The sequence below is a fragment of the Chiloscyllium punctatum genome, chromosome 25 (assembly GCF_047496795.1).
Source record: "Chiloscyllium punctatum isolate Juve2018m chromosome 25, sChiPun1.3, whole genome shotgun sequence".
Classification (NCBI taxonomy): domain Eukaryota; kingdom Metazoa; phylum Chordata; class Chondrichthyes; order Orectolobiformes; family Hemiscylliidae; genus Chiloscyllium; species Chiloscyllium punctatum.
Window position 1 is genome coordinate 24,943,575 of NC_092763.1, and position 24,147 is coordinate 24,967,721.

Sequence of the window (24,147 nt, forward strand, 5' to 3'; positions counted from 1 at the left end):
ATCCCAGTAATCCTGACAAAGTAACTACAGCTATAGTAGTATCATTTTGAAAGCAATCTATTACTAGTCACCTGCTTTGACCCAAGATGCATTGCCCTGTCTCCCATTACTCGACACTGAAATGGTGCAACATTATATAAACTCAGAACGCACATCTGGATTTGAACCTACAGTTTGTAGCTGGTTTCTTCACAGAATTGTACTCTGACAAAATAAAGACTTGCTATTTGTTTCACTTTGAAATCAAAGGGTACAAAATAAATTTCATAGACAGCTAACCATTTTAAGCACTTTATTTTTTTTAAAAGGTCAGAAATTAAACAATGGCAATATAAGTAAAATACTGAAATATGTAGCATACAGCACATCTTATCTAAAGCACATACAAGCACTACAGCAAGCTAATATGGCAGAAATCTAAAGAGAAAATAAATTTAAAGCTACTATTTTGCTTGTAGCAGCTGAGGGAATGAACACCTTTAATTTTTGTGCAATTTTGGGTCCTTGACTTAATGGAGAAATGCTCCATTTGCTTAATTTTAATGTGTTTTTTTTGCCCAATATGAGGTGTGTTGAAGGGAGGAGATTAAGTGCAAGGTTGAATTCACCTTCTAACCATCTCAACAGCCACGAGTAGGTCTGCTTCCCCAATCTGCAGACAGAGATTTCAAATCACTTGAGTTCAAGATGCAGAAATCTGCTGTGTGCATGGGACAAACCTTAGAAGCGACAAGATGCACATTATGTGAACAAAGGCAACAGGGTCCTGCTTAAAGGTTTCCACAGCAACCCATGAGCCAGGATACTCATCCCCTCAGTTGCTATGATACAGCAGCCATGGCAACAAAATCAGTAGGCTTCCACCATCAGATTGCATCTGTGTACAGTATTATAGAACTTGAACCTTTGAGATCAGTGTAACATGATTGTTTTTTTTTTATCTTGCAATTCACCAGTTTCCTTGTGTGTTGATGGCTAATTTATTTGAGTTTTCATTTTACTGTTTAAACCATTTCAACAGTAGGATTGTATCTGGCTGCTGAAGGCTTGATTCTAAACTCTAGAACTGAGTGTGTTGTTCTCAATCATTGTACAGTAAAGCTATGGCAAACTACAAAGCTTTTCTCAACAGCAAAGCGCCATCATGCTTCCAGATAAGTTTTATAGCAAAAACCATTCCTCATTTTTTCCAAAGCCTTTAGCAATGCCGACCTTATTTACCTTAACAAACTTTTCTGTATTTAACACAGTTCTGTTTTTTTATTCAAAATAAGATCTGAATATTTCTTTTAACTATGTACATAAGTGCAAAAAAAAAGATGTGTCACACACAATCGTACACTACTAGGTCAAATCAGTTAAACTGCAGCATTCTCAGATTTTTTCAGAGTTTTGTTTTCTTTTACAACACTGTACCACGCTTTCATCTCAGTATAAAACCCGGTTCTAAATCCATGTGTTGTAAACCTCTTTGACTGAGAAATGGACGTACAGACACAGATTCAGGTCTCAAGTACGTTTTGAGTGGAACTTTGGGTATTCAAAATAGTCAAAGGATATCATTTCTCTTTGCCTGAGTGTGTCTAACTGTACCTTTTTTTAAAGTCCATGACGATGTACATTTTTTTAAAATTACAAGTGAAAATTCACAAATAATTTATACAAAGGTAGCCATGTTGTAGTTTTGTTGCCATAGCAACAACTCAATATCATAATTAGTTAACAATGAATCTATCATTGTAAGAGTTACATACAAAGTTAATTTTGTTCTAAAATGTAAACTACACAAACTAGGTATGTATTGTATTAAACTTTTTTTAACCATATCCCAGTGAAGATTAGCATAAAATAAATGACTTTTAATGAATTAATAAATGGTTTCAAATACAAATGTTAAAACCAAACTTTTATTAACACTCCCTCAGATTTAAATCGTTAATTCCTAATTGTCTGTAACTAAAACTAATCAATCAATGTAGAGAAACTTCAGCAGTGTTAAGAAAATGAAAAGTTTAGACTTCAGTCTCATCACTGATAGTACATGGTGTGTTGTAATGTACTGACATTTAGATTAGGCTGTCAGCTCAAATGTCTATAGATTACACAGTTTTAAACCATTATAGCAACTAAGGCCCTTTTACAGGCACACAGTTAATCAAGTGAATATCTTGCTGACCCTTCTGAGAGGGATGGAACTTTGTTCCCAAAAGATTTTTCTGTTTTCTGCGTACAGTACTGTGAAACACACATGGGTGAAGAAATGTAGTACTATCTAAACCTGTCAGGTACACTAACAGAGCCTGCAACCTACATTAACTCAAATTCCTGTGTAGTTAATGGAACATGTGGCTGTAACAATGACTTTGCCAGTTAATCATTTCAATTGCAGAAACAGCACTGGTGTGCTTGATTCCTTCCTTTCCTAGCTTTGTGTTGCACTTTTTGCTGTGATGGGAACAGAAGGTTAAGTTTAAACTTGTCCAGCCCGACTAGAAAAAAAATCCCTGTTTCTGTCCTCTACTCTCTTCATTCCACTTTTCCTCAGTGTGACCCGTTTTATCCAAGGTTCAGGATTTCTTGCATATCATTTGCATAAGGCTGAAAAAAAAACTAAACTAAAGAAATAGAAAATAGAACGGTGGATGTTACAAAAAGAGATGTTGGATGAGGTGGTGCTGGCTGGTGAAATCTACTGCGGGTGCACATTAGGCTCCAGCCACCCCACTGTAATACAAAGAAATGAGTCTATGATGCAGAAGATTCTTATTTAGAGTCACTTTCAGTCAACGTGACTGTGATGAAGAATGCACACGAGCTAATGACGTTTATAGTCTGACGACTTCCATTTTTCAATTAAACAAATCATTTGGAATAATTCATTGCACATTTATTATTGTCTCTTTTAGTGCGGCTTCAGAAATGGCATTTTTTGCCTGTGTTTATAATTGCATTTGGCGACACTAGTGCTTTGAGCTTTCGTTGCTTTTAACCCTTTTAAATTTTTAAATTTGCCAGTGATGCAGAAGCATCCGAGGCACCTCACAGAACTACCCTAAACAACCTCCATATCTATCTGTTTTATCATCAGCAGGAACCTCTGACTTTACTTTAAATGGGAAGTTATCTTAAATTCCAGACTTACATTCTAGACACCCTGCAATGTAGGCTGGGGAATTGTGGGGTGAGTGAGTTGGGAGGCTAGAAGTGTGATGGTTTGAAGTACTGAGCCAGTACCAAAGGATTGCTCCATTGAAGCTAATGGACTTTCCCAGTTGCATATCTCTTCATGTTCAGAGAGGTCACCTATCTCCTCTCTGTATTCACCATATGCTAGTCAAGCTACAAGTGTACATTTGTAACAATGTTGCACAGCTTGACACAAGAGTAATGGAATGATTCTGAATGTGCGCTGCATTTAATGGCATCGCCTTGAATATTGCCTAGTCTAACTGACTAAAAGAAAATTAAGCCAGGCCTTCAGATCACAGGCAAAGGAGTCAAAGGGAGAGAACATGAGCTTCCACACCATATCACTTTTCATCAACTCTTCAACTGGATGAGATCAGTTGCATTCTTACTGATCTGAAGTGCACTAATGTGGTCAAGTTCAAAATGCTCTGGCGTTTAGCCCAACTAATTTAAAGAAATGAATATAGAGTATCCATCAGAGCAAGAATGTTTCTATTCTTAACTTAGATACTGCTCTGTAATCAAAAGCTTTCTCTTTCCAGCCGATGCCATCAAACACAGTGTGGAACCTCAGTTGTCCACTATCAATGTTACCTGGGTCTGTGATAGGGTCTACCATGGCCAGAAAGCACATCCCATACTGTGCCTGCGAAGCACAGAGGGAACAGGACAAAGCAGTTAATTTAGCTTCAATGAATCAGAGTCCCTTTAATACCCTCAATACACCACATTCATTCAAGCTGAGTGACACTCACCTGGCTTTCTCTGAGGCACTGGAACACAGTGTGAAGGAAGAGGTTCTGACCAGCAATAGAAATGGGAGAACAAAGAAACACGTGCAAGGCCATTCCCCAATAGCCAGGCCTATTCCATCAGAACAGTTCAGAAGGAAAAAAACAGGACGAAAATATTTGCAATAGAAAGCATCTCAGTAACAGAAAGATCAATCTTTTCTTCAAGATGTTTCCAGATCCTCAGAGATGATTATCAATAACCTTCCAGTGTGACAGATTGACTCCAGCACATATCTGTCAATTATATAATTTTCATATAGCTACACAGATAGTGATACTTCTACAGCCTTTTTTGTAAGATCTTAAATTTTCTACTATAAGTGTTTATATAGTTGAGTACTGTACGCCCAGAGGCTCCTGGTCATAACCAGCTAATATCACAAGTGTAAGTGTGTGTTGTAAAGCATGCATCATTATTTACACAGAAAATATTGCTATACAAAACATGTCTGTTAAATCTGGATATACTCTAAGTTTTATAAAATTCGATGTTACATAGACAAGGCATAATTGGAAACTGGACACACAGTAAGGACTGGAACTCATCATCACTCTCTATTTCAATTGTTTTTGACCTGATTCTCATTAACATTCATTTTTTGTATGTAATAAGGACTAAATTGGAGAACTGGTGACCAAATAGGAGGCTATTGGGGAACCTGTTCCACGAAAGACATTTCCTTAAAATCAAAACTATTTTTTATTCTGATGTAAACTTAACATTCAGTTAAGATAACACTCTTACATAAAAATCAAGACAGATAAACAATTCTATTTGATAATATACATTAAACCAACAGTCTTACATTGAAAATGCTCATCACTATTACCATGAATTGATTATAAATGTATTACAGCAATGAGATATAAGCAGTAGTATATCTCATTTAATTACTACATACAAGTAGTGTCTAACAGGAGTATGTAAATTTACTTGATGTTTTTATAGTGCTTTTTCTTTTTCTTCTTGACATTCCCATCATTTTGGTTTTGGTTAGCATGTAGGCTGTGGTAGGCTTACTGTGGAGGTGGTAGCATGGGGATGATGGGAGTATGTACACAAAGGCCATGTGCAGCTTCCCAAGGAGATGTCCTGGTTTTCCACCAGTGTGCTGTTTATTATTTCAACATGATGCCCTATAGAGCAAAAAGATAGATGTTAGAAAACACAGAAGAGGCACATATATTGCCCTGCTAACATATTTTTCTGTCACACAGTCTCATTCTATTCTCTCTGAAAAAAAAGTCTCAAACATAATGCTTTGTGCTATAATTTAAACACTTTAAGGCTTCATGAGACAATCTTATCAATGAATCACAAATAACTTACCATTTATCATACTGCAACAAGAATTATCTTCATAATTCAGACACCAACATTACAACTGAACTGTCTTATCAATGTAAGCATTTCAGGCAGCATAAAATCACTCAATTTACCAACTCAGGGAATTTTCACTTCTTTAAGCTATATTAAAAATCTTATGTTGATGGGAAACAGTCTTCATTGCACTTGTAATGGCAACTATGTAAATGGCCAAGCTGTAATTCCCCTAATGAAAGTGAGTGAGGCCACCTCAGAAAGCAATTATAGCATGATAATTTTACATTGGGTGGCACGGTAGCTCAGTGGTTAGCACTGCTGCCTCACAGCACCAGGGTCCCAGGTTTGATTTCAGCCTTGAAATCTGTGTGGAGTTTGCACATTCTCCCCGTGTCTGCGTGGGTTTCCTCCCACAGTCCAAAGATGTGCAGATCAGGTGAATTGGCCAAGCTAAATTGCCCATAGTGTTAGTTGCATTAGTCGGAGGGAAATGGATCTGGTTGGGTTGCTCTTCGGAGGGTCGGTGTGGACTGGTTGGCATTTTTCAATAGTGCATTTACAGAAACATTTAGTGAAAATATAAAAACTTATCTTCTGTTCTCTAATCCTATTTCAACTAAAGACTCACATTTACTTTGAGACTCATGTGCAAAGCCACAGGAGATTAACAAGAATATAATTATTTACATTTTTGGATTTGTGTGTAAAAGCTACTCATGAGTTGATGAACCAGATATCCCATGAGATGACTGCAGGTTAAATGCTCTGTCGTTGCTCAAATGGGTTTCAATATCTGTCTGCCAGATAAATCCTTTACTAAACTAGAGTTCACCGTAGGGCTGATAGACGGAACGGAGTTGCTCATGTTCTCCCAGTGCTCACAAACCACACAGTTGCTATGTCCTACTCTTCCAACTATCAGTTGATGAAAACAGGAAGTCCTTCAGCAATAAAAAGGACTGACCTTGTAACCTTCCCGTTTATAGAATTATTACAATAGCAAAGGAGGCCATTTAGCCCATTGTATCTTGAGCTCGTGCTAGATTTTAACTAGATCAAGTGCATTGCTCGGCTTTTTTTCTGCTCTATCGCCTTTTCAGATGTTTATCTGGCTCCTTTTCTAATAATGTTAAATGGTATCTTCCCTGATAACACCAAGTGGCAGTGTTCCATGTTGTAAGAACCCTCTGTGAAAATAATTCTCTATATTTCTCTTATGAAAATCAGAGATCTACACTCCCTTATAACTGATTCACCACCCTGTACAAATAGCACTCTGTTTATTATCTGAAAGTAACTATTACAGCTACAATAATCTCCGCTGTGGTAATGACTTTCTCCTGAGATATAGCATTATTATGGTTATGTTGTTGGACTAATCAGAAAGTGCAGGGGTCACTGTGGTACATTTGGACATTGAGCTCTAAATAACTGGAAATTTGACCTGTGGAAATTAAATTACAGTGGAAGCTGAATTTTGACATGGCAGCCTGCAATCCCTAACTAGTCTAGAGTCAGAGTCATTCAGCACAGAAACAGACCCTTTGGTCCAACTCGTCCATGTCGACCACATTTCCAAACTAAACTAGTCCCCACTTGCCTGCATTTGGCCTATGTCCCTACAAACCTTTCCTATTCATGTACATATCCAAATGTCTTTTCAAATGTTGTGACTGTACCTGCATCCAAAACTTCCTGTGGCAGTTCATTTCACACACAACTGCTATGTAAAAAAGCTGCCCCTCATGTCCTTTTTAAAACTTTCTGCTCTCTCCTTAAAAATATGCCCCTAATTTTAAACTTCCCACCCTGTCTACCTGTGACGCAAATTTCAAATATTATATTTGAACCCTTATTGTTCTACAACACTATCTAGGGCCCTACCATTAGTTGTATAAGCCCTGCCCTTGTTGGTTTTACCAAAATGGAATACATTACTAGTATTTTTCCAAAATAAATTTCATCTGCCACACCTCAGTCCATTGCACCAATTGAGCAATATCTCTTTGGAAGCTTAACAAAACCTTCTTCGCTGTCCACTATTTCACCAATTTTCGTGTCATCTGCAAACTTACTAACCATAGCTCCATAGTCTCATTCAAACTGTTCACATAAATACAAACAGAAGTGCTTACATACGACTTCTATCTTAGATGCTGTGATTGACTTAGTGTCCTCTCAGGTACAACTACAACCATACTGCCTGTATCCAGGAATGATAGTTGTTAGCGAGTTTTGAGAAGATTTGTAGCTCAGGTTGAGGTTCTAGATATAGTTTTGCTCACTGAGCTGGAAGGTTCATCTTCAGACGTTTCGTCAGCACACTAGGTAACATCTTCAGTGAGCCTCCGGACAAAGCACGGCTGATGTTCCCTGCTTTCTGTTTATATGTTTGGGTTTCTTCGGTTGGTGATGTCATTTCCTGTGGGTATGTAATTTCCTATGGTGGTGTCATTTCTTGTTCTTCTTCTCAGGGGGTGGTAAATGGGGTCCAAGTCAATGTGTTTGTTGATAAGAGTTCCGGTGGGAATGCCATGCTTCTAGGAATTCTCATGCGTGTCTTGGTTTGGTTTCGTCTGGGGGCTCAATGAAGATATTACCTACTATGGTGATGAAACTTCTGAAAATAAACCTTCCAGCTCAATGTGCAAACCTACATCCATGATAACTGTTCTTAGAGTTGAATGAGACAATGGATATGCAGACTCATCGAAGAGGAACATCAAGTTGATGACGGAACCCCAGTTTAGCCACAGAAAAGGTTGGGACACTGGAAATCATGTTTTGCAACATGGACAGATGTATGATATTGTTCACATGCAGCAGTACAAGGATGAAGAGCTTATGCTCAAAATGTCAACTCTCCAGCATCTTGGCTGCTGCCTGACTGCCTGTGCTTTTCTAGCACCACACTGTTTGACGATGTTGACATCGATCCTTTTCAAATTTATAAAAGCTCTTGCTTTCCATTCAGCAACTATCTTGGAATGTGATGGACATCCATTCTGGTTATGTACCCTACCCAGTGTAGTTGGGCTTTCCTTCAATAATTGTTGACTGAGCTTGATGCAATATTTGAAGCTTTGGAATCCAGAGCATATCAAGACTAGATGGAAGAACATATATTTGAAATTGTTGTAACTGCCTTATATGTTTATGGTCGACAGTCCAGAAATTTTAGTGTATAAGGAGGAATGCTGTAGTGTTGAGCCTTTCCAGTGCCTTACTCACCTTGCTAAACCTAGCTGATATCTATTTATCAAAAGAACTGTCATTGGAATTAATGTTTCCAGTGTATTTAAGATTTTGAACATTCTTCAATTTTGTATCATTGATGGAGATGTCTGGAATTTGGCAATGGTTGCTAAATAATGTCATTCTTTTCAAGGTGGGAGGTCAAGCCAGACAGCTTTGAAGTCTCTGAAAATTGTCAACCATGAACCAAAAATCGCTCATTTTAAGAGCTGTTATGACACAATCAACAAAATGGAGTTCCCGGAAGAGGTTTTTGTTTTGTAAGTTGAAGAATGTGCTGACAAGACGATATTGGAGAATCACTTCCTTTTCAACATCCTTGGTAGTACGTCTAAGGATTGGTTCTAGCTTATAGTCTTCTTTTGCTTCAATGTGTTTTAAGTTTACAATGGGAAATGAAGTTCCTCCATTTAAAACCCTTGACCAGCCATTTCATCATGGAACAGCTGTATCATCCAAACAGTTACTTTTGAGCAACTGCACAGTTCCACAAGTCAATAAGGTGGCCTCTGGACAAACTCAAAAGGCATAAATTAATATGAACACTTTGTTTCCTTCGTGACCTCATGCACTGAAAAAGGCAAATCAAACTCAACAAGGACTGAGAAATCTGACTGAGGGTGATGGAGTTGACAGTAGTTGGTATGCTCCACAGGCTGACTTTTCCCACCATTTACCTCTAATTTCTACCTGATTTTTGATCAAGGTTGATCCATCGGCTGACAGCAAATGGTGGAGCCTGATGAAGATGGTCCATAGAGCTTTTGAGAGTTTTAGATTATGTCTTTAGCTTTCTTTTCCCACCATTGATTTTGCATCAAATGCAATGCTCTCTGAACACTGTTTTTCGGGTGCTGGAACTAGTGTTTTGTGGAAGTGTAGGATGGATCCTTCTCCCACTCCACAGATGCTCTATTTTTGTCTGCAGGATTTGAGAAATGTTTTTGTCATTTTCATCAAATCAACCTTGATGCACTAACTTCTGCGCTCCAAGCCCAGTGTATATTGTTTCAGTGACAATGCTTTTAAATTTGTTCCACTTATTGGCACAGTTTCTGTCTCAGGGCATGTTAGCTTTAAGTTTTTGATCAAGTGATGATAGCAAGCTATGTTACAAAATTAGGCTGTGCTGAAAGGAACTTTGGCTGTTTTTGCCGAGTTAGAGCAATTGGCAAGTTGAGAATTGCTCTGATTAGTCTGTCCACTGGTTTCTCCTCCATCCCGGCGATCCTGCTGTCGCACAATTATCTAGGTAATCATGAGCCACTGTTCTGATTATGAATGTATCCAAGTATACTTATACTTATCAGTTTAACTGCTACATTGTGTTGCAATGCAAAGATTATGCTCAGCACATTTTTTTTAAGATTAAAAAAAGTTGTACATTTGATCAGGAGTAAATGTAAATAAAATTAAATTTTCCAAGTCCGTTTACTCAGAACATCCAATTATTTCTGACTTTCTTCATGTGGACACTGAAGTCTCCCATGATTATGAGCTTATCATTAACAGATGTGTACTCTTCAGAATATTCATCCCCTGGCATACCATTCTATGGTTCTACATGAGACTGCTTGCATATGGATGAACTTCAGGATCCAGCAAGAATAGGTTAACCACTTGTAAAAACCTGCATTTAAGTTTACTGTATGTCATTGTCTCGATATGGGATAAGGATATGATACAGACCTTATAATAATTTGCCTACATTTAGCAATTTGAACATAGCAAACCATTCCAATATGTTTCGCTGAAGTGATTATCAAACAATATTTGACTAACCTTTATAAGGAACTCTTAGGACAGATGACGAAAAGCTTAGCTGAAGTTGTTGGTTTAACAGACTATCTTAAAAGAGGGACAGAGTGGTAGAGAGAGCGATAGAGAGGTTTATAGTAGGAATGGTATGTTATTCACGATACATGTTCAAAACTCAAAAGTAAAATTTTTATACTGCTAAAGATTATTAAACAGAAGAGAAACATGAGGATTTCCATAGGTCAGGAGTTCAGGACTGAAGGCAGAATCACCAACAGTGCAATGATAAAAACTGTGGAGCTGCAAGAGGCCAGAAACGGAGGAACAGAGACAACCTGGATGTCGTTATTTGATACGAAAGTGAAACCGTAGACGAATCAGAGTTATGTGGGGCCTCCTCAGCTACCTCAAAGCTCTGCTTAACAGAAATTTGTGGAGGATTACCTGCAATTTGATTCATTGTGATTTCTTTGGGGTCTAAGGCACTTCACAGGGATGATTATCAGAAAAAAAAACTGACACTGAGCAGCATAAGGAGGTATTAGACCAGTTGCATGAGGCTTGATTAGAATAGAGCACCTTCAAGCCAGGTGTAGGGGCTTGGGAAGGAAATTCCAGAGCTAGGACATTAGCAACTGAAGAAACAGCCACCAAGAGAACAAGTTAAAGGGATACGCAAGAGTCCAGAACTGGAAGAGCTCTAAATCCTCAAACTGGCTGGGGAGAATACAAAAAATAGGTAAAGGCCATAGAGGTATTTGAAAACAAGTTTGACAGTTTGAAAATAAAGGCATTGTTTGACTTGGAGCCAATACAGGTCAGCGCTCACAGATATGGACTTAGTGTGAAAATAAACAGAGGGAGCAGGGTTTTGGATAAACCCAAACAGGGTAGATAATATGAGGCTTATAACAACAGCACTGGACTAGATAAGATTAGAAATAAAAATGATACCCATGAGGATTTTAGCAGTGAATAAGCTGACAAAGAGACAAAGTAGGCCAATGTTAAAGAAGTAGGACTGAGTGATCTTAGTGAGAGGGTACATATGCGGTGAGATGCTCTTCTCAGGGTCAAGTATGACATTAGGTCTGTCTCAGCCTCCTCCAGTGCTTAAGTGAACAATGAAGTCAGAAGCTAAAGGAATGGAATATTTGGCAGGATCAAAGAAAACAACTTTGTTCCTCCTGATATTTAGGTGGAGAAAGTTTCTTCTCACCCAGTATTAGACAAGCAGTCTGACCATTTAGTGGGATTAAGAATGGTGGTGGCGAGGCAGAGCTAGATGTCATCAGCATATTAACAGACCTGACACTGTGTTTATATTGCATTACAATACCGAAATGAGCTCAATCCTTGAAGCTGTCAGTAATTGGGGTATGTGCCTGGTTATGACAGACTACATCGTGCTGGCCTCTAGATGGAATAATAGAGGCTACTGTCTGTGTCTGGAGTAGCCACATGATTCAGTCTCATTTTGGAGTAACTGCACAGTCAGTATATAGGGTAACAACATGGTACAGCTTTGTGTGGAGTAATTACACCAGATACGATTTGGGATAAGTAAATATTAGGAGGGAAATTACATGATTTCTGGCTACTTATAGGATAATTATATGAAACTGTATGTGGAGAAGCAGCATGAGACAGAATCTGTACGGACTGTTTATATTTCTAGGGGGTTAAGATGGTTAGATTGAAGGATTAGTAATCTAAGAGCCTGGGCTAAGGATCCAGTAACTTGAATTTAAATCCTACCAAGGCAGCTAGGAAATAAAATCAAGTAATTTAAATATATTTGGAATAAAAAGGATGCAGCAACCAGGGCTACCTCTTCCTCCTCATTTAAGATATTCATTACAAGCTACTTCTTTGACTAAGCTTTTAGTTAACAGTGCAAATAACTTTGTACGGTGTAAAATGCCCAGTGACAAACATAGTTGTTCCTCCATCATAAAGTCAGAAGTGGAGAGGTTTGTTGATGATTGCACAATGTTCAGTGCTATTTGCGACGCCTCAGATACTGAGCCAGTTCATGTTCACATGCAAAAGGACCTGGACAAGAAGTTCCAAAGTACCTTAGAACAAATGAAGTGCTTTTAAAGTTGGTCACAGTTGTAACGCAAGGGTGTGACAGTTATTCGCACACAGTAAAGCACCACTAACAGCAAAATGAGAAATGATTAGATCAGTTTTGGTGATATTGGTTGAGGGAAATAAAGTGGGAGGGAGAATTCCTGCACAAATCCTGCACTTTTTTTCAAATTAATGCCAATGGACCTTTTGCATGCATTGGAGGACAGGGCCTCAGCTGATATTATGGATTCTGAAAGGTCTTATAGATCTTTATCATTTGCACTAAAGCCAATCTTTTTCTTTTATACTGCCTCACTTGTGTTGCCTTGTAGCCTATACATTTTGAGGGCTAGTATATTTGCCCTAGATATATAACAACTAACATATTTTGGCCACAAGTATGAGACTAGTAATTCCACAAAAGGTTTCGGGTAAGGGAAAGGAAGTGATCCAAAATACGATCATTATATTCTCCACAGAGCCCACACACTGGCTTAAAAAAACTCACGTTGATCTCTCATATAATATGCACCTTAACTCATTGATCAATTACTAGTGAAGAATACTGGGAAAATTACAGTAGTGAATTCATATCACTAGATTTTAGACAATTAATGGTATTGTATACTAATGACAATACCTCAAGTGTTTAGTTTCCAAAGAGATTTAGATGGCCTGGATGAAAAGAGACTGAAATGCCATGTAAATATTCATAGAATATTTACAGCAGAGAAGGTGGCCATCAGGTCCATCACATCTCTTTCAAACAGTAATCCAGTTATTCTAACTCAACCATCTTTCCTCTATTTCTGAACATTACTCAAGGCAAGTATTTGTCCTATTTGCCAGAGGAACCTCGATTATCCAAAAATCGGATTATTCAAAGGAGATCTCCAGGCCCTGACAGAAACATTACATCAAAGACGTGTGTCCAACACTGATTGCGTCTTTTGTTTACAGTGATCAAAAGTGCTGCTGAGAACAGTCCTGGACTGATGGGAGTGCAGGCACTGTCTCTAAATGACTGACCTCTCACCCCTTCTCTCTCTCTTCCTACACTTTGCCTGGAGTTCTATACAGACACTTACTCTAAACCCCACCCCTTCCTCAGATAATCTCTCCAACATTGGCACACAGGGCAAAGGTGGAACCTGTCAAAATGTTGCATTAAGAAGTTGCGTGTGTGTATACGCGCGCGTGTGCGTGTGTGTGTATACGCGCGTGTGTGCGTGCTATTTGGCGACTCACCCCCCCCCCCCCCCCCACAAGGCAGCCGCAGCAGCAGCAATCCTGTTGTTGATGTTCAGTCCGGTTGTCCCGGAGAGGGGGCATGGGGCAGGGGTTTTGGTGATGGGAGTGAGCGGGGGGTGGTGTTGGGTGTGGTGTTAGGAGCTGGAGGGGGGAATGGGCGGGGACGGTGTCGGACAGGGTTGGGGTGGCGAGCGGGGGCGCAATGTTGGAGGCAGGCGAGGGCTCACGCGCTCTTGCTGCTGCTAGTTTCCTGAACGGGGAACAGACTTAATAGAAAACTCCAAGCCCCAGAGGAAAGGCATTGAATCAATTCAACCAAATAATCAATTATCCGAACGAAATAGTGCCTGCTCATCTCATTCGGATAATCGAGGTTCCCCTATCAGGCAGTGTATTCCAAATCCTGATGAAGACCAGTTCTGATGAAGGGTCCTGACCCAAAACGTTGATTTTCCTGCTCCTCCAATGCTGCCTGACCTGCTGTGCCTTTGCAGCTCCACATTTTATCGACTCTGACTTCCAACCTCTGCAGTTCTCAATTTCCAAGCATTCCAAATCCTGATAATTTGTTGCATCAACAAAAAAGTTATCCCTACATCATCTGTCAATCTTTTGCCTGCTGCTTTAATCTTCTATGTTGTATAAAATAGCTTATCAGACATTAGGAATATTTCCTCCACAACTGTTTATTCTGCCTCCAAGGCACTTCTCTTCCAAATCTGCTTACGGCTCCTGGGTGTGCAGTTGTCTGGGAAGCTCCTTATTATGCAGCACCATCCTTGGGCCACTTCTCTCTTTTCCTTGTTCCACTGCCTCTAATAGTAGGTCTATTTTTGCCCACATTTCAAGAACAAACACTCCAGACATCATTCTGGTGATAATATTGAAAACTTTTGCTTCAGAATTAGTTTCGTTTACCAGTGAGGGTGTTCCAGTAAAGCTACAATGCTGGCATCTACCCAGCAATGTGGAAAATTGCCCAATCATGTCCTATGCACAAAATGCAAGACAAATTCAAACTAGCTAACTACTATCTGATCAGCCTACATTTGGACATCAAAGTCATAGAACAGGTGGTCAAAGTCAATATTTCCTTCAAGCTGCGCTGCTGTACATGCATGCAGCTGTTCCAATGATCCACACAGCAACAAGCGTCTGCACACCAGAGCCTTACAGGACTGTGCAGATATAAGAAAATTAGAGGGAATGTTGTCACAGCACTATCTTGGTCCAGGAGTCAAGAAAAGAATTGAACTCCAGAGATGAGGCAAAATTGTCAAAGCAGCATTCCTTTGAGTACGGCATCAAGGAGCCCTAGAAAAACTGAAGTCATCTGGAATCCAGGAAACTTTTCAGGAGTTGGAATCACCCCTAAACAAAGGGAGATAGTGTGGTTGTTTTCGAACAATTAGTCTCAGGACATCACTACATGAGTTCTACAGCACAGTGTCTTAGACTGTTGCTACACCAATGATCGTCCCTCCATCTTAACATCAGAAGTGCAAAAATCGCTGATGACTGCACAAAATTTTGCACCATTTATGAATCATCAGATATTGAAGTAGTCCAAGCTCAAAAGCAGAAAAACCCGATCAACCCCCAGGCTTGGCAAGTGGCAAGTAACATTCACACCATATAAATGCCAGCTAGTGACTATATTTGACCACCAACAAAAAATAATTTTAATCATTGCCCCTTAAAATTCAATGGCATTAGCATTGTTGAATTTACCACTAACAACATTCTGGGGGGGGGGGGGGGGAAGGATATCATTGATCAGACACTGAACTAGATGTAAGTGAGGACTGCAGATGCTGGAGATCAGAGCTGAAAAATGTGTTGCTGGAAAAGCGCAGGTCAGGCAGCATCCAAGGAGCAGGAGAATCGACGTTTTGGGCATAAGCCCTTCTCCAGGAATGAAGAAGGGCTTATGCCCGAAACGTCGATTCTCCTGCTCCTTGGATGCTGCCTGACCTGCTGCGCTTTTCTAGCAACACATTTTTCAGCACTGAACTAGAAGTGCCAAATAAATACTGTGGCTACAAGAGCAGATTAGAGGTGAGGAACTCTGCTGCAAGTAACTCCCATTCTGACTCTCCAATATCTGTCCACCATCTACAAGCTGAAGGAAACTTGGTGCATTACTGCAGTTTATCATGTTATGCAATACTCTTCGCTGCCTGGAGGGGTGTGGCTCCAAATGCAATCAAGAAGCTTGGTACTATTCTGGACAAAACAATCCAGACTGGGTTCTAATCACCACTTTCAACATTAACTTCCTTCACCTCCAATGCACAGGAGCAGCACTTACCATGACAAGATGATGAACTGTAGTAATGCACCAAGGTTCCTCCAATAGCACCATCCAAACCTGTGATGTCTACCACCTAGAAAGGCAAGGATAGCAGATGCATGGGAACACCATCAGCTGCGATTTCATTTGTTAGTCATATCAAGATTAAGAACTGCATCTCCATTTCTTCATTGTCACTGGAGCAAAATCCTGGAACTCGTTCTGAACACCCCACAGGGGTGACCCACTCCCTAAGGAAGGAGCAGTTCAAGTCGTCAGGCTACCACCAGCTTCTCGAAATTAGGGATCGGCAATACATGTCGGCCTGTCAGCAATGCCTCTCCCATGAACGAACGAAAAAAATAATTAATTTGTTCAAATAGTGTCCATTCCCCGACTGAAGCTGCTCTTTCTCGTCAATGAACTCTGGATACTTTCTCAAATTTGACTTGATGTTTCTGGATCTAAGGTAACTATTTAACTACATAATTGTACTATCAATAACACTACCTATTTCCACCTCCACAACACTACCTCACTCTGCTTTGCCACAGCTGTCCAGGTGCTGAAACCCAAATGGCTATGTTACTGAGACCTAATCTAACAGGCTTCTGACCAGGCTCTCACATTCTTGAGGGCATCCAAAACTCTGTTTTCCAAGTCCTAATTTGCACCAAATATTGTTCACTCAACAGCCCCACCCTCACTGACCTACACTAGTTCCTGGCGAAGTAATGCCTCAATATTAAAATCATTGTGCTTGGTTTCAAATTCCTCTATGGCCTTTCCAGCCCCTAAATTCCTCCAGTTCTTTGAATTATCTACATTCCTTAACTCTGGCCTTCTTAGCATTCCCAATTTTAATCTCATAACTACCTGTCATACCTTCAAATGATGAGAGATTTTGGGAGGAGATTTCAGAGCTTAGGATTTTGTCATTTCTGTCCCGGTTTCCTTCTTTAAAACACTCAATAAAACGTATCCTTTTGACAGAGATTTTTAGCTCTCTGTTTTATTATCTCCTGCGTTAAAGGCTTTACATAAGTACAAATCACTGATGTTGTGGTTCTCTACCTAAGCCTTCCAAAACTTTTAACATCTGTACTAAAATCTCCTCTTAAATTCTTCTGTTGTATACACTTTCCAACGACTTCATATTCCTTCTGAAGTCTAGCCCAAAAATAGACTCATAATTGCAGCTAGGTCTGTTACACAGTTACCCAATACACTCACAAGTATTGCTATGAACTTTGCAGTTGGTTTGAGGATAAAACAAGTGCATACTCATTGTACACTATTGTACTATCCATACTAACATGATCAAACCCAAGAACTTAAACAATAGGAAAAGATGCGGACCTTACAGCATGTTAAGCCTGCTCCACATTCAAAACTATCATCTCAATTCCATTTTCATGTCCATTCCCCACAAGCCTTGATTTCCCTAATGACTGTCTGTCTGCCTTTCGCATCCTTAAATATATCCAAAAATGGAGCATCTATAATCTCTTATGGTTGACAATTCCAATAATTCACCACCTTTTGGAGTGAAGTAACTTCTCACCTCAGGTTTAAATTATTGTTCCTATATATGTAAAATGTATTGTCATATTCTAGATTGTTCTTGCACTTTGGGCAATCTATCAGCCTCTATCATGCCTCTTCTTAATCTTGTATGTCTCAATGAGATTATAGCTGAAAGATGTGTTGCTGGAAAAGCGCAGCAGGTCAGGCAGCATCCAAGGAGCTGGAGAATCGACGTTTCGGGCATAAGCCCTTCTTCAGGAATGAGGAGGGTGTGCCAAGCTCTGATCTCCAGCATCTGCAGTCCTCACTTTGTCCTCAATGAGATTATGCTTCTTTCTTCTAAAACACCAGGGAACAAAGGGCACAACTTATTCAACTTCTATTAATGGAACAGCACTTTCATCCAGGAACCAATCTTGGTAAATTTCCAAAGCAAATACATCATCTTTTTGTTCATCCAGGTAAAAGTAGTTCATTGATTGGCACCGTATCGACAAATATTTACTCCCTGTATCACCAACATAGCAGCAAGATGCAATGGGGAAATTAATTAAATTCCTTGGATACCACCTTCCAAACCAACATACACAACTACCAGAAGGACGAGGGCAGCAGATACAAAGGAACATCACCATGTGCAAGTTCATCTTCAAGCTCATCTTGACTTGGAACTATATCGTCATTCCTTCATAGCTGAGTCAAAATAAGTGGTTAAAGAAGGCAGCTCACCACCACTATCTCATGGGCAATAAATGCTAACTCAGCAAGTAAAAGTGAGTTTTGAGAAGATTTGTAGCTCAGGTTGAGGTTCTAGATGTAGGTTTGCTTGCTGAGTTGGAAGGTTTGTTTTCAGATATTTCATCACCATGTGAGGAAACATCATCAGTGAGCCTCTGGGTGAAGCGCTAGTGGCATGGCCTGCTTTCTATTTGTGTGTTTAGGTTTCCTTGGGTTGGTGATGCCATTTCCTGTGGTGACACCATTTCTTGTTCTTTTTCTCAGGGGGTGGTAAATAGGATCCAAGTCAATATATTTGTTGATAGAGTTCCGGTTGGAATGATGTGCTTCTAGGAATTCTCGTGCGTCTCTCTGTTTGGCTTGGCCCAGTCGAAGTGGTGTCCTTCCTCATCTGTAGTAAGGATACGGGTGAGAGTGGGTCACGTCTTTTTGTGGTTAGTTAATGTTCATGTATCCTGGTGGCTAGTTGTCTGCTTGTTTGCCCATTGTAGTGTTTGTTACAGTTCTTGCACAGTATTTTGTAAATGACATTGGTTTTGTTTATTGTCTGTATAGGGTCTTTCAAGTTCATTAGCTGCTGTTTTAGTGTGTTGGTGGGCTACCACGAAGCCAAGAGGTCTGAGTAGTCTGGCAGTCATTTCCATACAGAGACACACACGAGACTTCCTAGAATCATGGCATTCCAACTGGAACTCTATCAATAAATACACTGACTTGGATCCCATTTACCATTCCCTGAGAAAAAGAACAGGAAGTATCACCACCACAGGAAATGATGTCACCAACCTAAGGAAACCTAAACACACAAATAGAAAGCAGGCCATACCACCAATGCTTCATCCAGAGGCTCACTGATGATGTTACCTTGTATGGTGATAAAACATCTGAAAATGAACCTTCCAGCACAGCTTACATCCAGAACCAGCAAGTAAAAGTCAATATCCCCTGAATGAATAAAGTTAAAGAAATGGGATATCAAACTTGCACATAGACTCTAGATGTCTCCAAAATTCTCATACAATTGTAACTTACTTACTCTCATTCTCCTATACCTTTGACATCAAGGCCAATATGCCATTTGCCTTTCTAACTGTCTGTTGTTCAGCTATCTCATTTCTTACAAACCTTGTGCCAATATATCCAGGTCCTCCAACCATCACCATTTACATGTTTCATACTTTTTCATTCTTATTAGCAAAGCAAATAACACCCACATTAATGCGCATCTCTCACTTTGTTACCCACTCACTGGACAAGTCGAAAATCCATGCATCCGTGTGACCTCTTCATATCTTACATTCTAACCTAGCTTAGCATCATCTGCAAATATAAATACTCCATTCTTGGTCTTTCTATCCACAGCATTAATTTTGATTGAAAATATATGTAGAGTCACAACATTAGTCATTGCAGTAATTCACTGTCAACTTGAAAATGTCCCAGTTATTCCAATGTGCTTTCTGACAACTAACCAATCTCTCATCCATTTTAAAATATTACTTCCAACTCCTACTTTGTATATTTTTGTGCATAAACTTATTAAATATCTTTTGAAAATCCAAGTATAGTGAACAAAATAACATCCAGAGGTTCTGCTTCATCTATGGCATATCCTCAAAAATAAATAATGTTCTTAAACATAGTTTCCCTTTAGTAAAATCATGATTTTGTCTGCTCATACCACAACTTTTGCAGTGTACTGTTAAGTTCTCTTCAATAAATGATTCATATAATTTTCTGCAACTGATATCAGGCTTGTCGTTCCTGGTTTTATCTTCCCCTCCTTTCTTAAGTAATGGTATTAAAATTTGCTAACTTCAATTCTGATGGAACTATTCTAGAATTTCAGGAATTTTGGTCTCATAACCAGGGCTTCTATTATTTATAATTTTGGGACATAGACCATCAGGTCTTGAGAATCTGTTGGATTTTAGTCCCTTATGAATTTCCAAAACTTATTCCTCTTCTGATATTAAGCAGCCTAATTTCTTCACTCTTACTAGCTCTTCAGTTTCTGCTATGTAATTTATTTCTTCTATGGAAACTGACAAAATATTCACTCAAAATCTGTGAATTTTCTCATTCCCTGTTATCATTTTCATCTCCTCTGTTAACATTTGCTTCAGCTACTCTCCTTTCTGAAATAATCATAAAAGCTCTTTCAACTTTTAAAAAAAATGTTCCTGGCTGGTTTATTCTCATAATCTACTGTTTCCCTTTCATCAACCTTTTGGTCACCTTTATTAGTGTTAAAACACTTTCCATCCTACGGTTGAGAACTATTCTTTGGAACATTTTAAACTTCTTCTTTTAACTCAGTGTGATCCTAAACTTGCCTAGCTTTCCAGGGATGCTAAATTTTTTAAATGGAATTTGCTGAACATATGTTGAACACGGAGTTGTTTCTTGAAATATTTACCTCTGTTTATTGACATAGCATTGCCATCATTGTACCAGTAGAAGGTGCCTGTATGGCACCCAAGATGTCTGAGGCTTGACATCACTTAGGGTGTTGGTAGTGCATTTCTGTTAGAACAGTAAATCCTCTGGTCCAAGTGATACTATGTCTTCTTGGCCACTAATCCAGTAATTTTACTGTAGATTTGCAACTAGTTACACAGAAAACACTGTTACTGTGGAACTGATGCCCAATGTTAAAATAAATTGCCAGCAAAAATTCTCTCATGTTTCGAGTCTCAAGGATATGGTAATTAAGTCAAATGCAATTCTAAGTATTTGCAAATGTAATCAATGCTGATACTTGCAGTGCAGTGCTGAGATAATACTACACCGTTAGATGTAATATGTTTCTGATGAGATATTAAACGGAATACACAACTGGCTTCTTGGGTGCAGAGGATCCTATGGCACCACAAAGTACTTCATGAAAACAGACTAACCAGTTGTTATCACATTCCTTAACTAATGATTGATACCAATGATAATTTTAGCAGTGAACTAACAAATTCTGGCTTCATGCCCCATCAATCAACCCTGTTAGATGAATAATTGTTAAGCAGCAATAAAATTCACAGCATAACTTTAACCTATGGGTCAATAGAGAATGCAATAGATACCAGTGACATAATGTGGAACCAGTTGGTGTTAATAAGAAATGCAAACGTGCATCAAATCTCACTACAAGCGAACAAGATGGGACCGATTTTAACTTGGCACTCGGACCTAACACTGATGTTACAGCTTGACGCCCACGACAGACACAACATTGTTTCAATTCTATTGAATGTTTTAAGTTCTTTTTGGTTAGTGGTTGTTTTATAATAAATTGTGACACCCCCATTTTCTTGCAGTTCATTAAGATGCCAGTTGTTCTGCCTTCCTTAAATGTGAAGAAACGTAAGTTGTTCTCTGAATCAGATCAAGGATTGTAAACAGTGACCAGTGCTGTTCTTGTAGTGGTGCTGCAGCAAGACCTACTCTATGCTGTTTTAATTCTGATTATAGCTGTGTTAAATCACAAGGGAGCTGAATTTGGAGTTGTGTTTATTTCGAACAAATCGTTTATCCCGTCTTTGTGCTGGAAAGCCCAGCATTGATGTCTAACCTCTTCCTGTAGCAATGCTACACCTAAAAGGTACAACAGGTACAAACCCAAATCACAATTTTGATAAACACTGACAAGCACTTCAAAACAATCCAGATCACATCAATATTATCCATATACAGTAATATTCAAAATGCTAACCAATTAAAAATTCAAACAGTGCATGCGATTGCTTAATAGTCCAGACTCCATGTTTAAAATCATGCTGGTGTCAATGATTAGAGAGTGAGATTGATAATGAAACCTATGGAATGCATTTCATCATGAACATTGAACAACATCATCACCTCTATTAAATGTCTTGGTTCCATCAGAGAGACGGAATAAGAAGAAAATAATCTTTTGTTGTTTGGGTAAGTTCTCATTAGTTTGTATAGTATTTAAAAGAAACTTACTGTTCTATTCGTAACGTCTACATCTGTGTAACAAACATGCTGCTACTGAGTTCATCTATTGATAAAATGGGCATCTACAGTGGAAAAGATTTCAGATTAAAATTAAAGAAAAACTTATCCTGTATATTAACACTCACATCCTAGCACTGACATTACATAAAACAGTGTTTGCAGTGAATGAATTAACTGACAATTTTACAAAGGAAAAAAAGGTAATGTCACTAACATTATGCATAGCTACATCCAGATTGTAACACACATCGATGTTGTGATTGAAGAATATTTGTCTTAAAACAATTTTCCTTGACTTAAATTTAGCAAACAGAAAGACTTTGAAATCTGTGCTGATTTTAAAGCAACAGCTCACTTGGAACAAGAAATAAAAGCTATTTAAAGAGCCAAACCTGATTGGCTGTTGCTGTTGCTGCGAAGGGAGCGTTCGTAGCAGGTGTTGTTGCGGACACAGTGGTGGGCGTAGCGCCGTGCATCATGGGTACTTTCAGTAGGGGACACCATGGAAGTGACAAACAGGAAGGGTGTAGCGTTATGGTAACCATGGCAGCGTGTGGAGTGGATTGCGGGCGTGGCAGGTATCACAGCAACAAGCCATGTGACATCATCATGAAGGGTGACACCAGCATGCAATCATAGTGCAATAAGCAAGACAGCATTGAAAGAAATAAAAAAAAACAAAAAGAGAAAGAAGGAGAAAGCTTATTACAATCATAATAAAGGAGAACTTAAAACACTCTAAAAGACTTTGTACATTATAGAGCACATAATGATGCATTTGTGTAATTATATAAAATAAAACACAGACTTTGAAGCAATGTATTTAACAGACACGCTGAGCAAAGTTCTGTCTGAAATTATTCAAAAAGCATGAACAATTAAATTTTGAAATTCCCTGTTAAAATTTATTCACTGTAAACACACCGTAGCTAACTAAAGGGCATATATAGATAAAAACAGGGTTGGATCAAAATAAGAAAGGCTGGTAATTTCCTAGAGTTAACTGCATTTTTGTGAAATGAAGGATGGCAGAATATTTATACTGTCACGTATTTACACACGTTCACTCACACACACTCAAAATGACATTCACTCACACAGCCAATCAAGTTCATATAATATAAAAAAAACCAACCTCAATATCACACTTAAGACACATACTAAATTATACCTACATACTCAAAAATCCAGATATTTTAGAAGTCCAACATTAAAAAAAATCACGCTCAAAAAGCACGCTTAGACAGACATACATATTTATAAAATTATGCACGTACACAAAATATTATAAACTCAAAATCACACATAGACACAGTAAATCCTATGCTCAGAACTTTACATGGAGGACTGAATTCTCCCCCTGGCTGTTTGGGGAATTTCAGTTGGAGAGAGTGGGGAGGGGCAGGAGTTGGAGATTTCCTGGGTTCTGGACCTGGCCCTGGGAAGAGACAATAAAACTCTGAGATTTTGACCAGGTCATCCCGTAATTGGTAAGGAAATGATTTCCCAGGCCAATTAAGGGCAGGAAGCTGGCTCGATAGGAGCCGCCTACTACAATGAAGGACAACTCATTTACAGGTCTCTTTGACACGGATGTCCCAACCTTCTTGAATTCTTAAATGAAAAATAGAAAAAAATAATAGAAAAAGACATCCACAATGAGTAGTGAAATGGAGTTAGCTTCAGGGGAGAACCTCTGGCTGTGACCTATGTTCATACCCATACTCAGACAGGCGGATGCCTCTGCTTTTAGCCTTGGCAGAACCCAAAGATTATGTTGGCAGTCACTCACTCATACATACACAGCACACACAGCTGTAGTGGTCTCTGTAATGGTCTCAAAAGTATGGCAGGTTACTTGGCTGTCATTAGAGCAGCCATCAGCCACTCTAACTGCTAACAACTCAGCAGTTTCACTGAGAGTAGTGGCCACTGTTGGGTCTGCAGGAGGAAGGAGGAGGAGGAGGAAA

General features: G+C 39.1%; 1 protein-coding gene across 13 annotated transcripts in view; it reads right to left on the bottom strand.

The window, feature by feature from the left end:
- Positions 1-277: 277 nt before the first annotated feature.
- Positions 278-24,147, bottom strand: part of LOC140495763 (muscleblind-like protein 3) — a 287,745-nt gene continuing 263,875 nt past the window's right edge. For 10 of the 13 annotated variants that reach the window (XM_072594844.1, XM_072594846.1, XM_072594840.1 and 7 more), the window contains 3 exons: positions 22,570-22,661; positions 22,166-22,239; positions 278-5,120 (listed from right to left, as the gene is read on the bottom strand). In XM_072594844.1, the coding sequence (XP_072450945.1) occupies positions 22,183-22,239; positions 22,570-22,661 (149 nt within the window). In that variant the 3' untranslated portion in view covers positions 278-5,120; positions 22,166-22,182. The remainder of the gene's footprint in view (positions 5,121-22,165; positions 22,240-22,569; positions 22,662-24,147) is intronic. The other 3 variants (XM_072594851.1, XM_072594849.1, XR_011964093.1) reach the window with 2 other exon arrangements.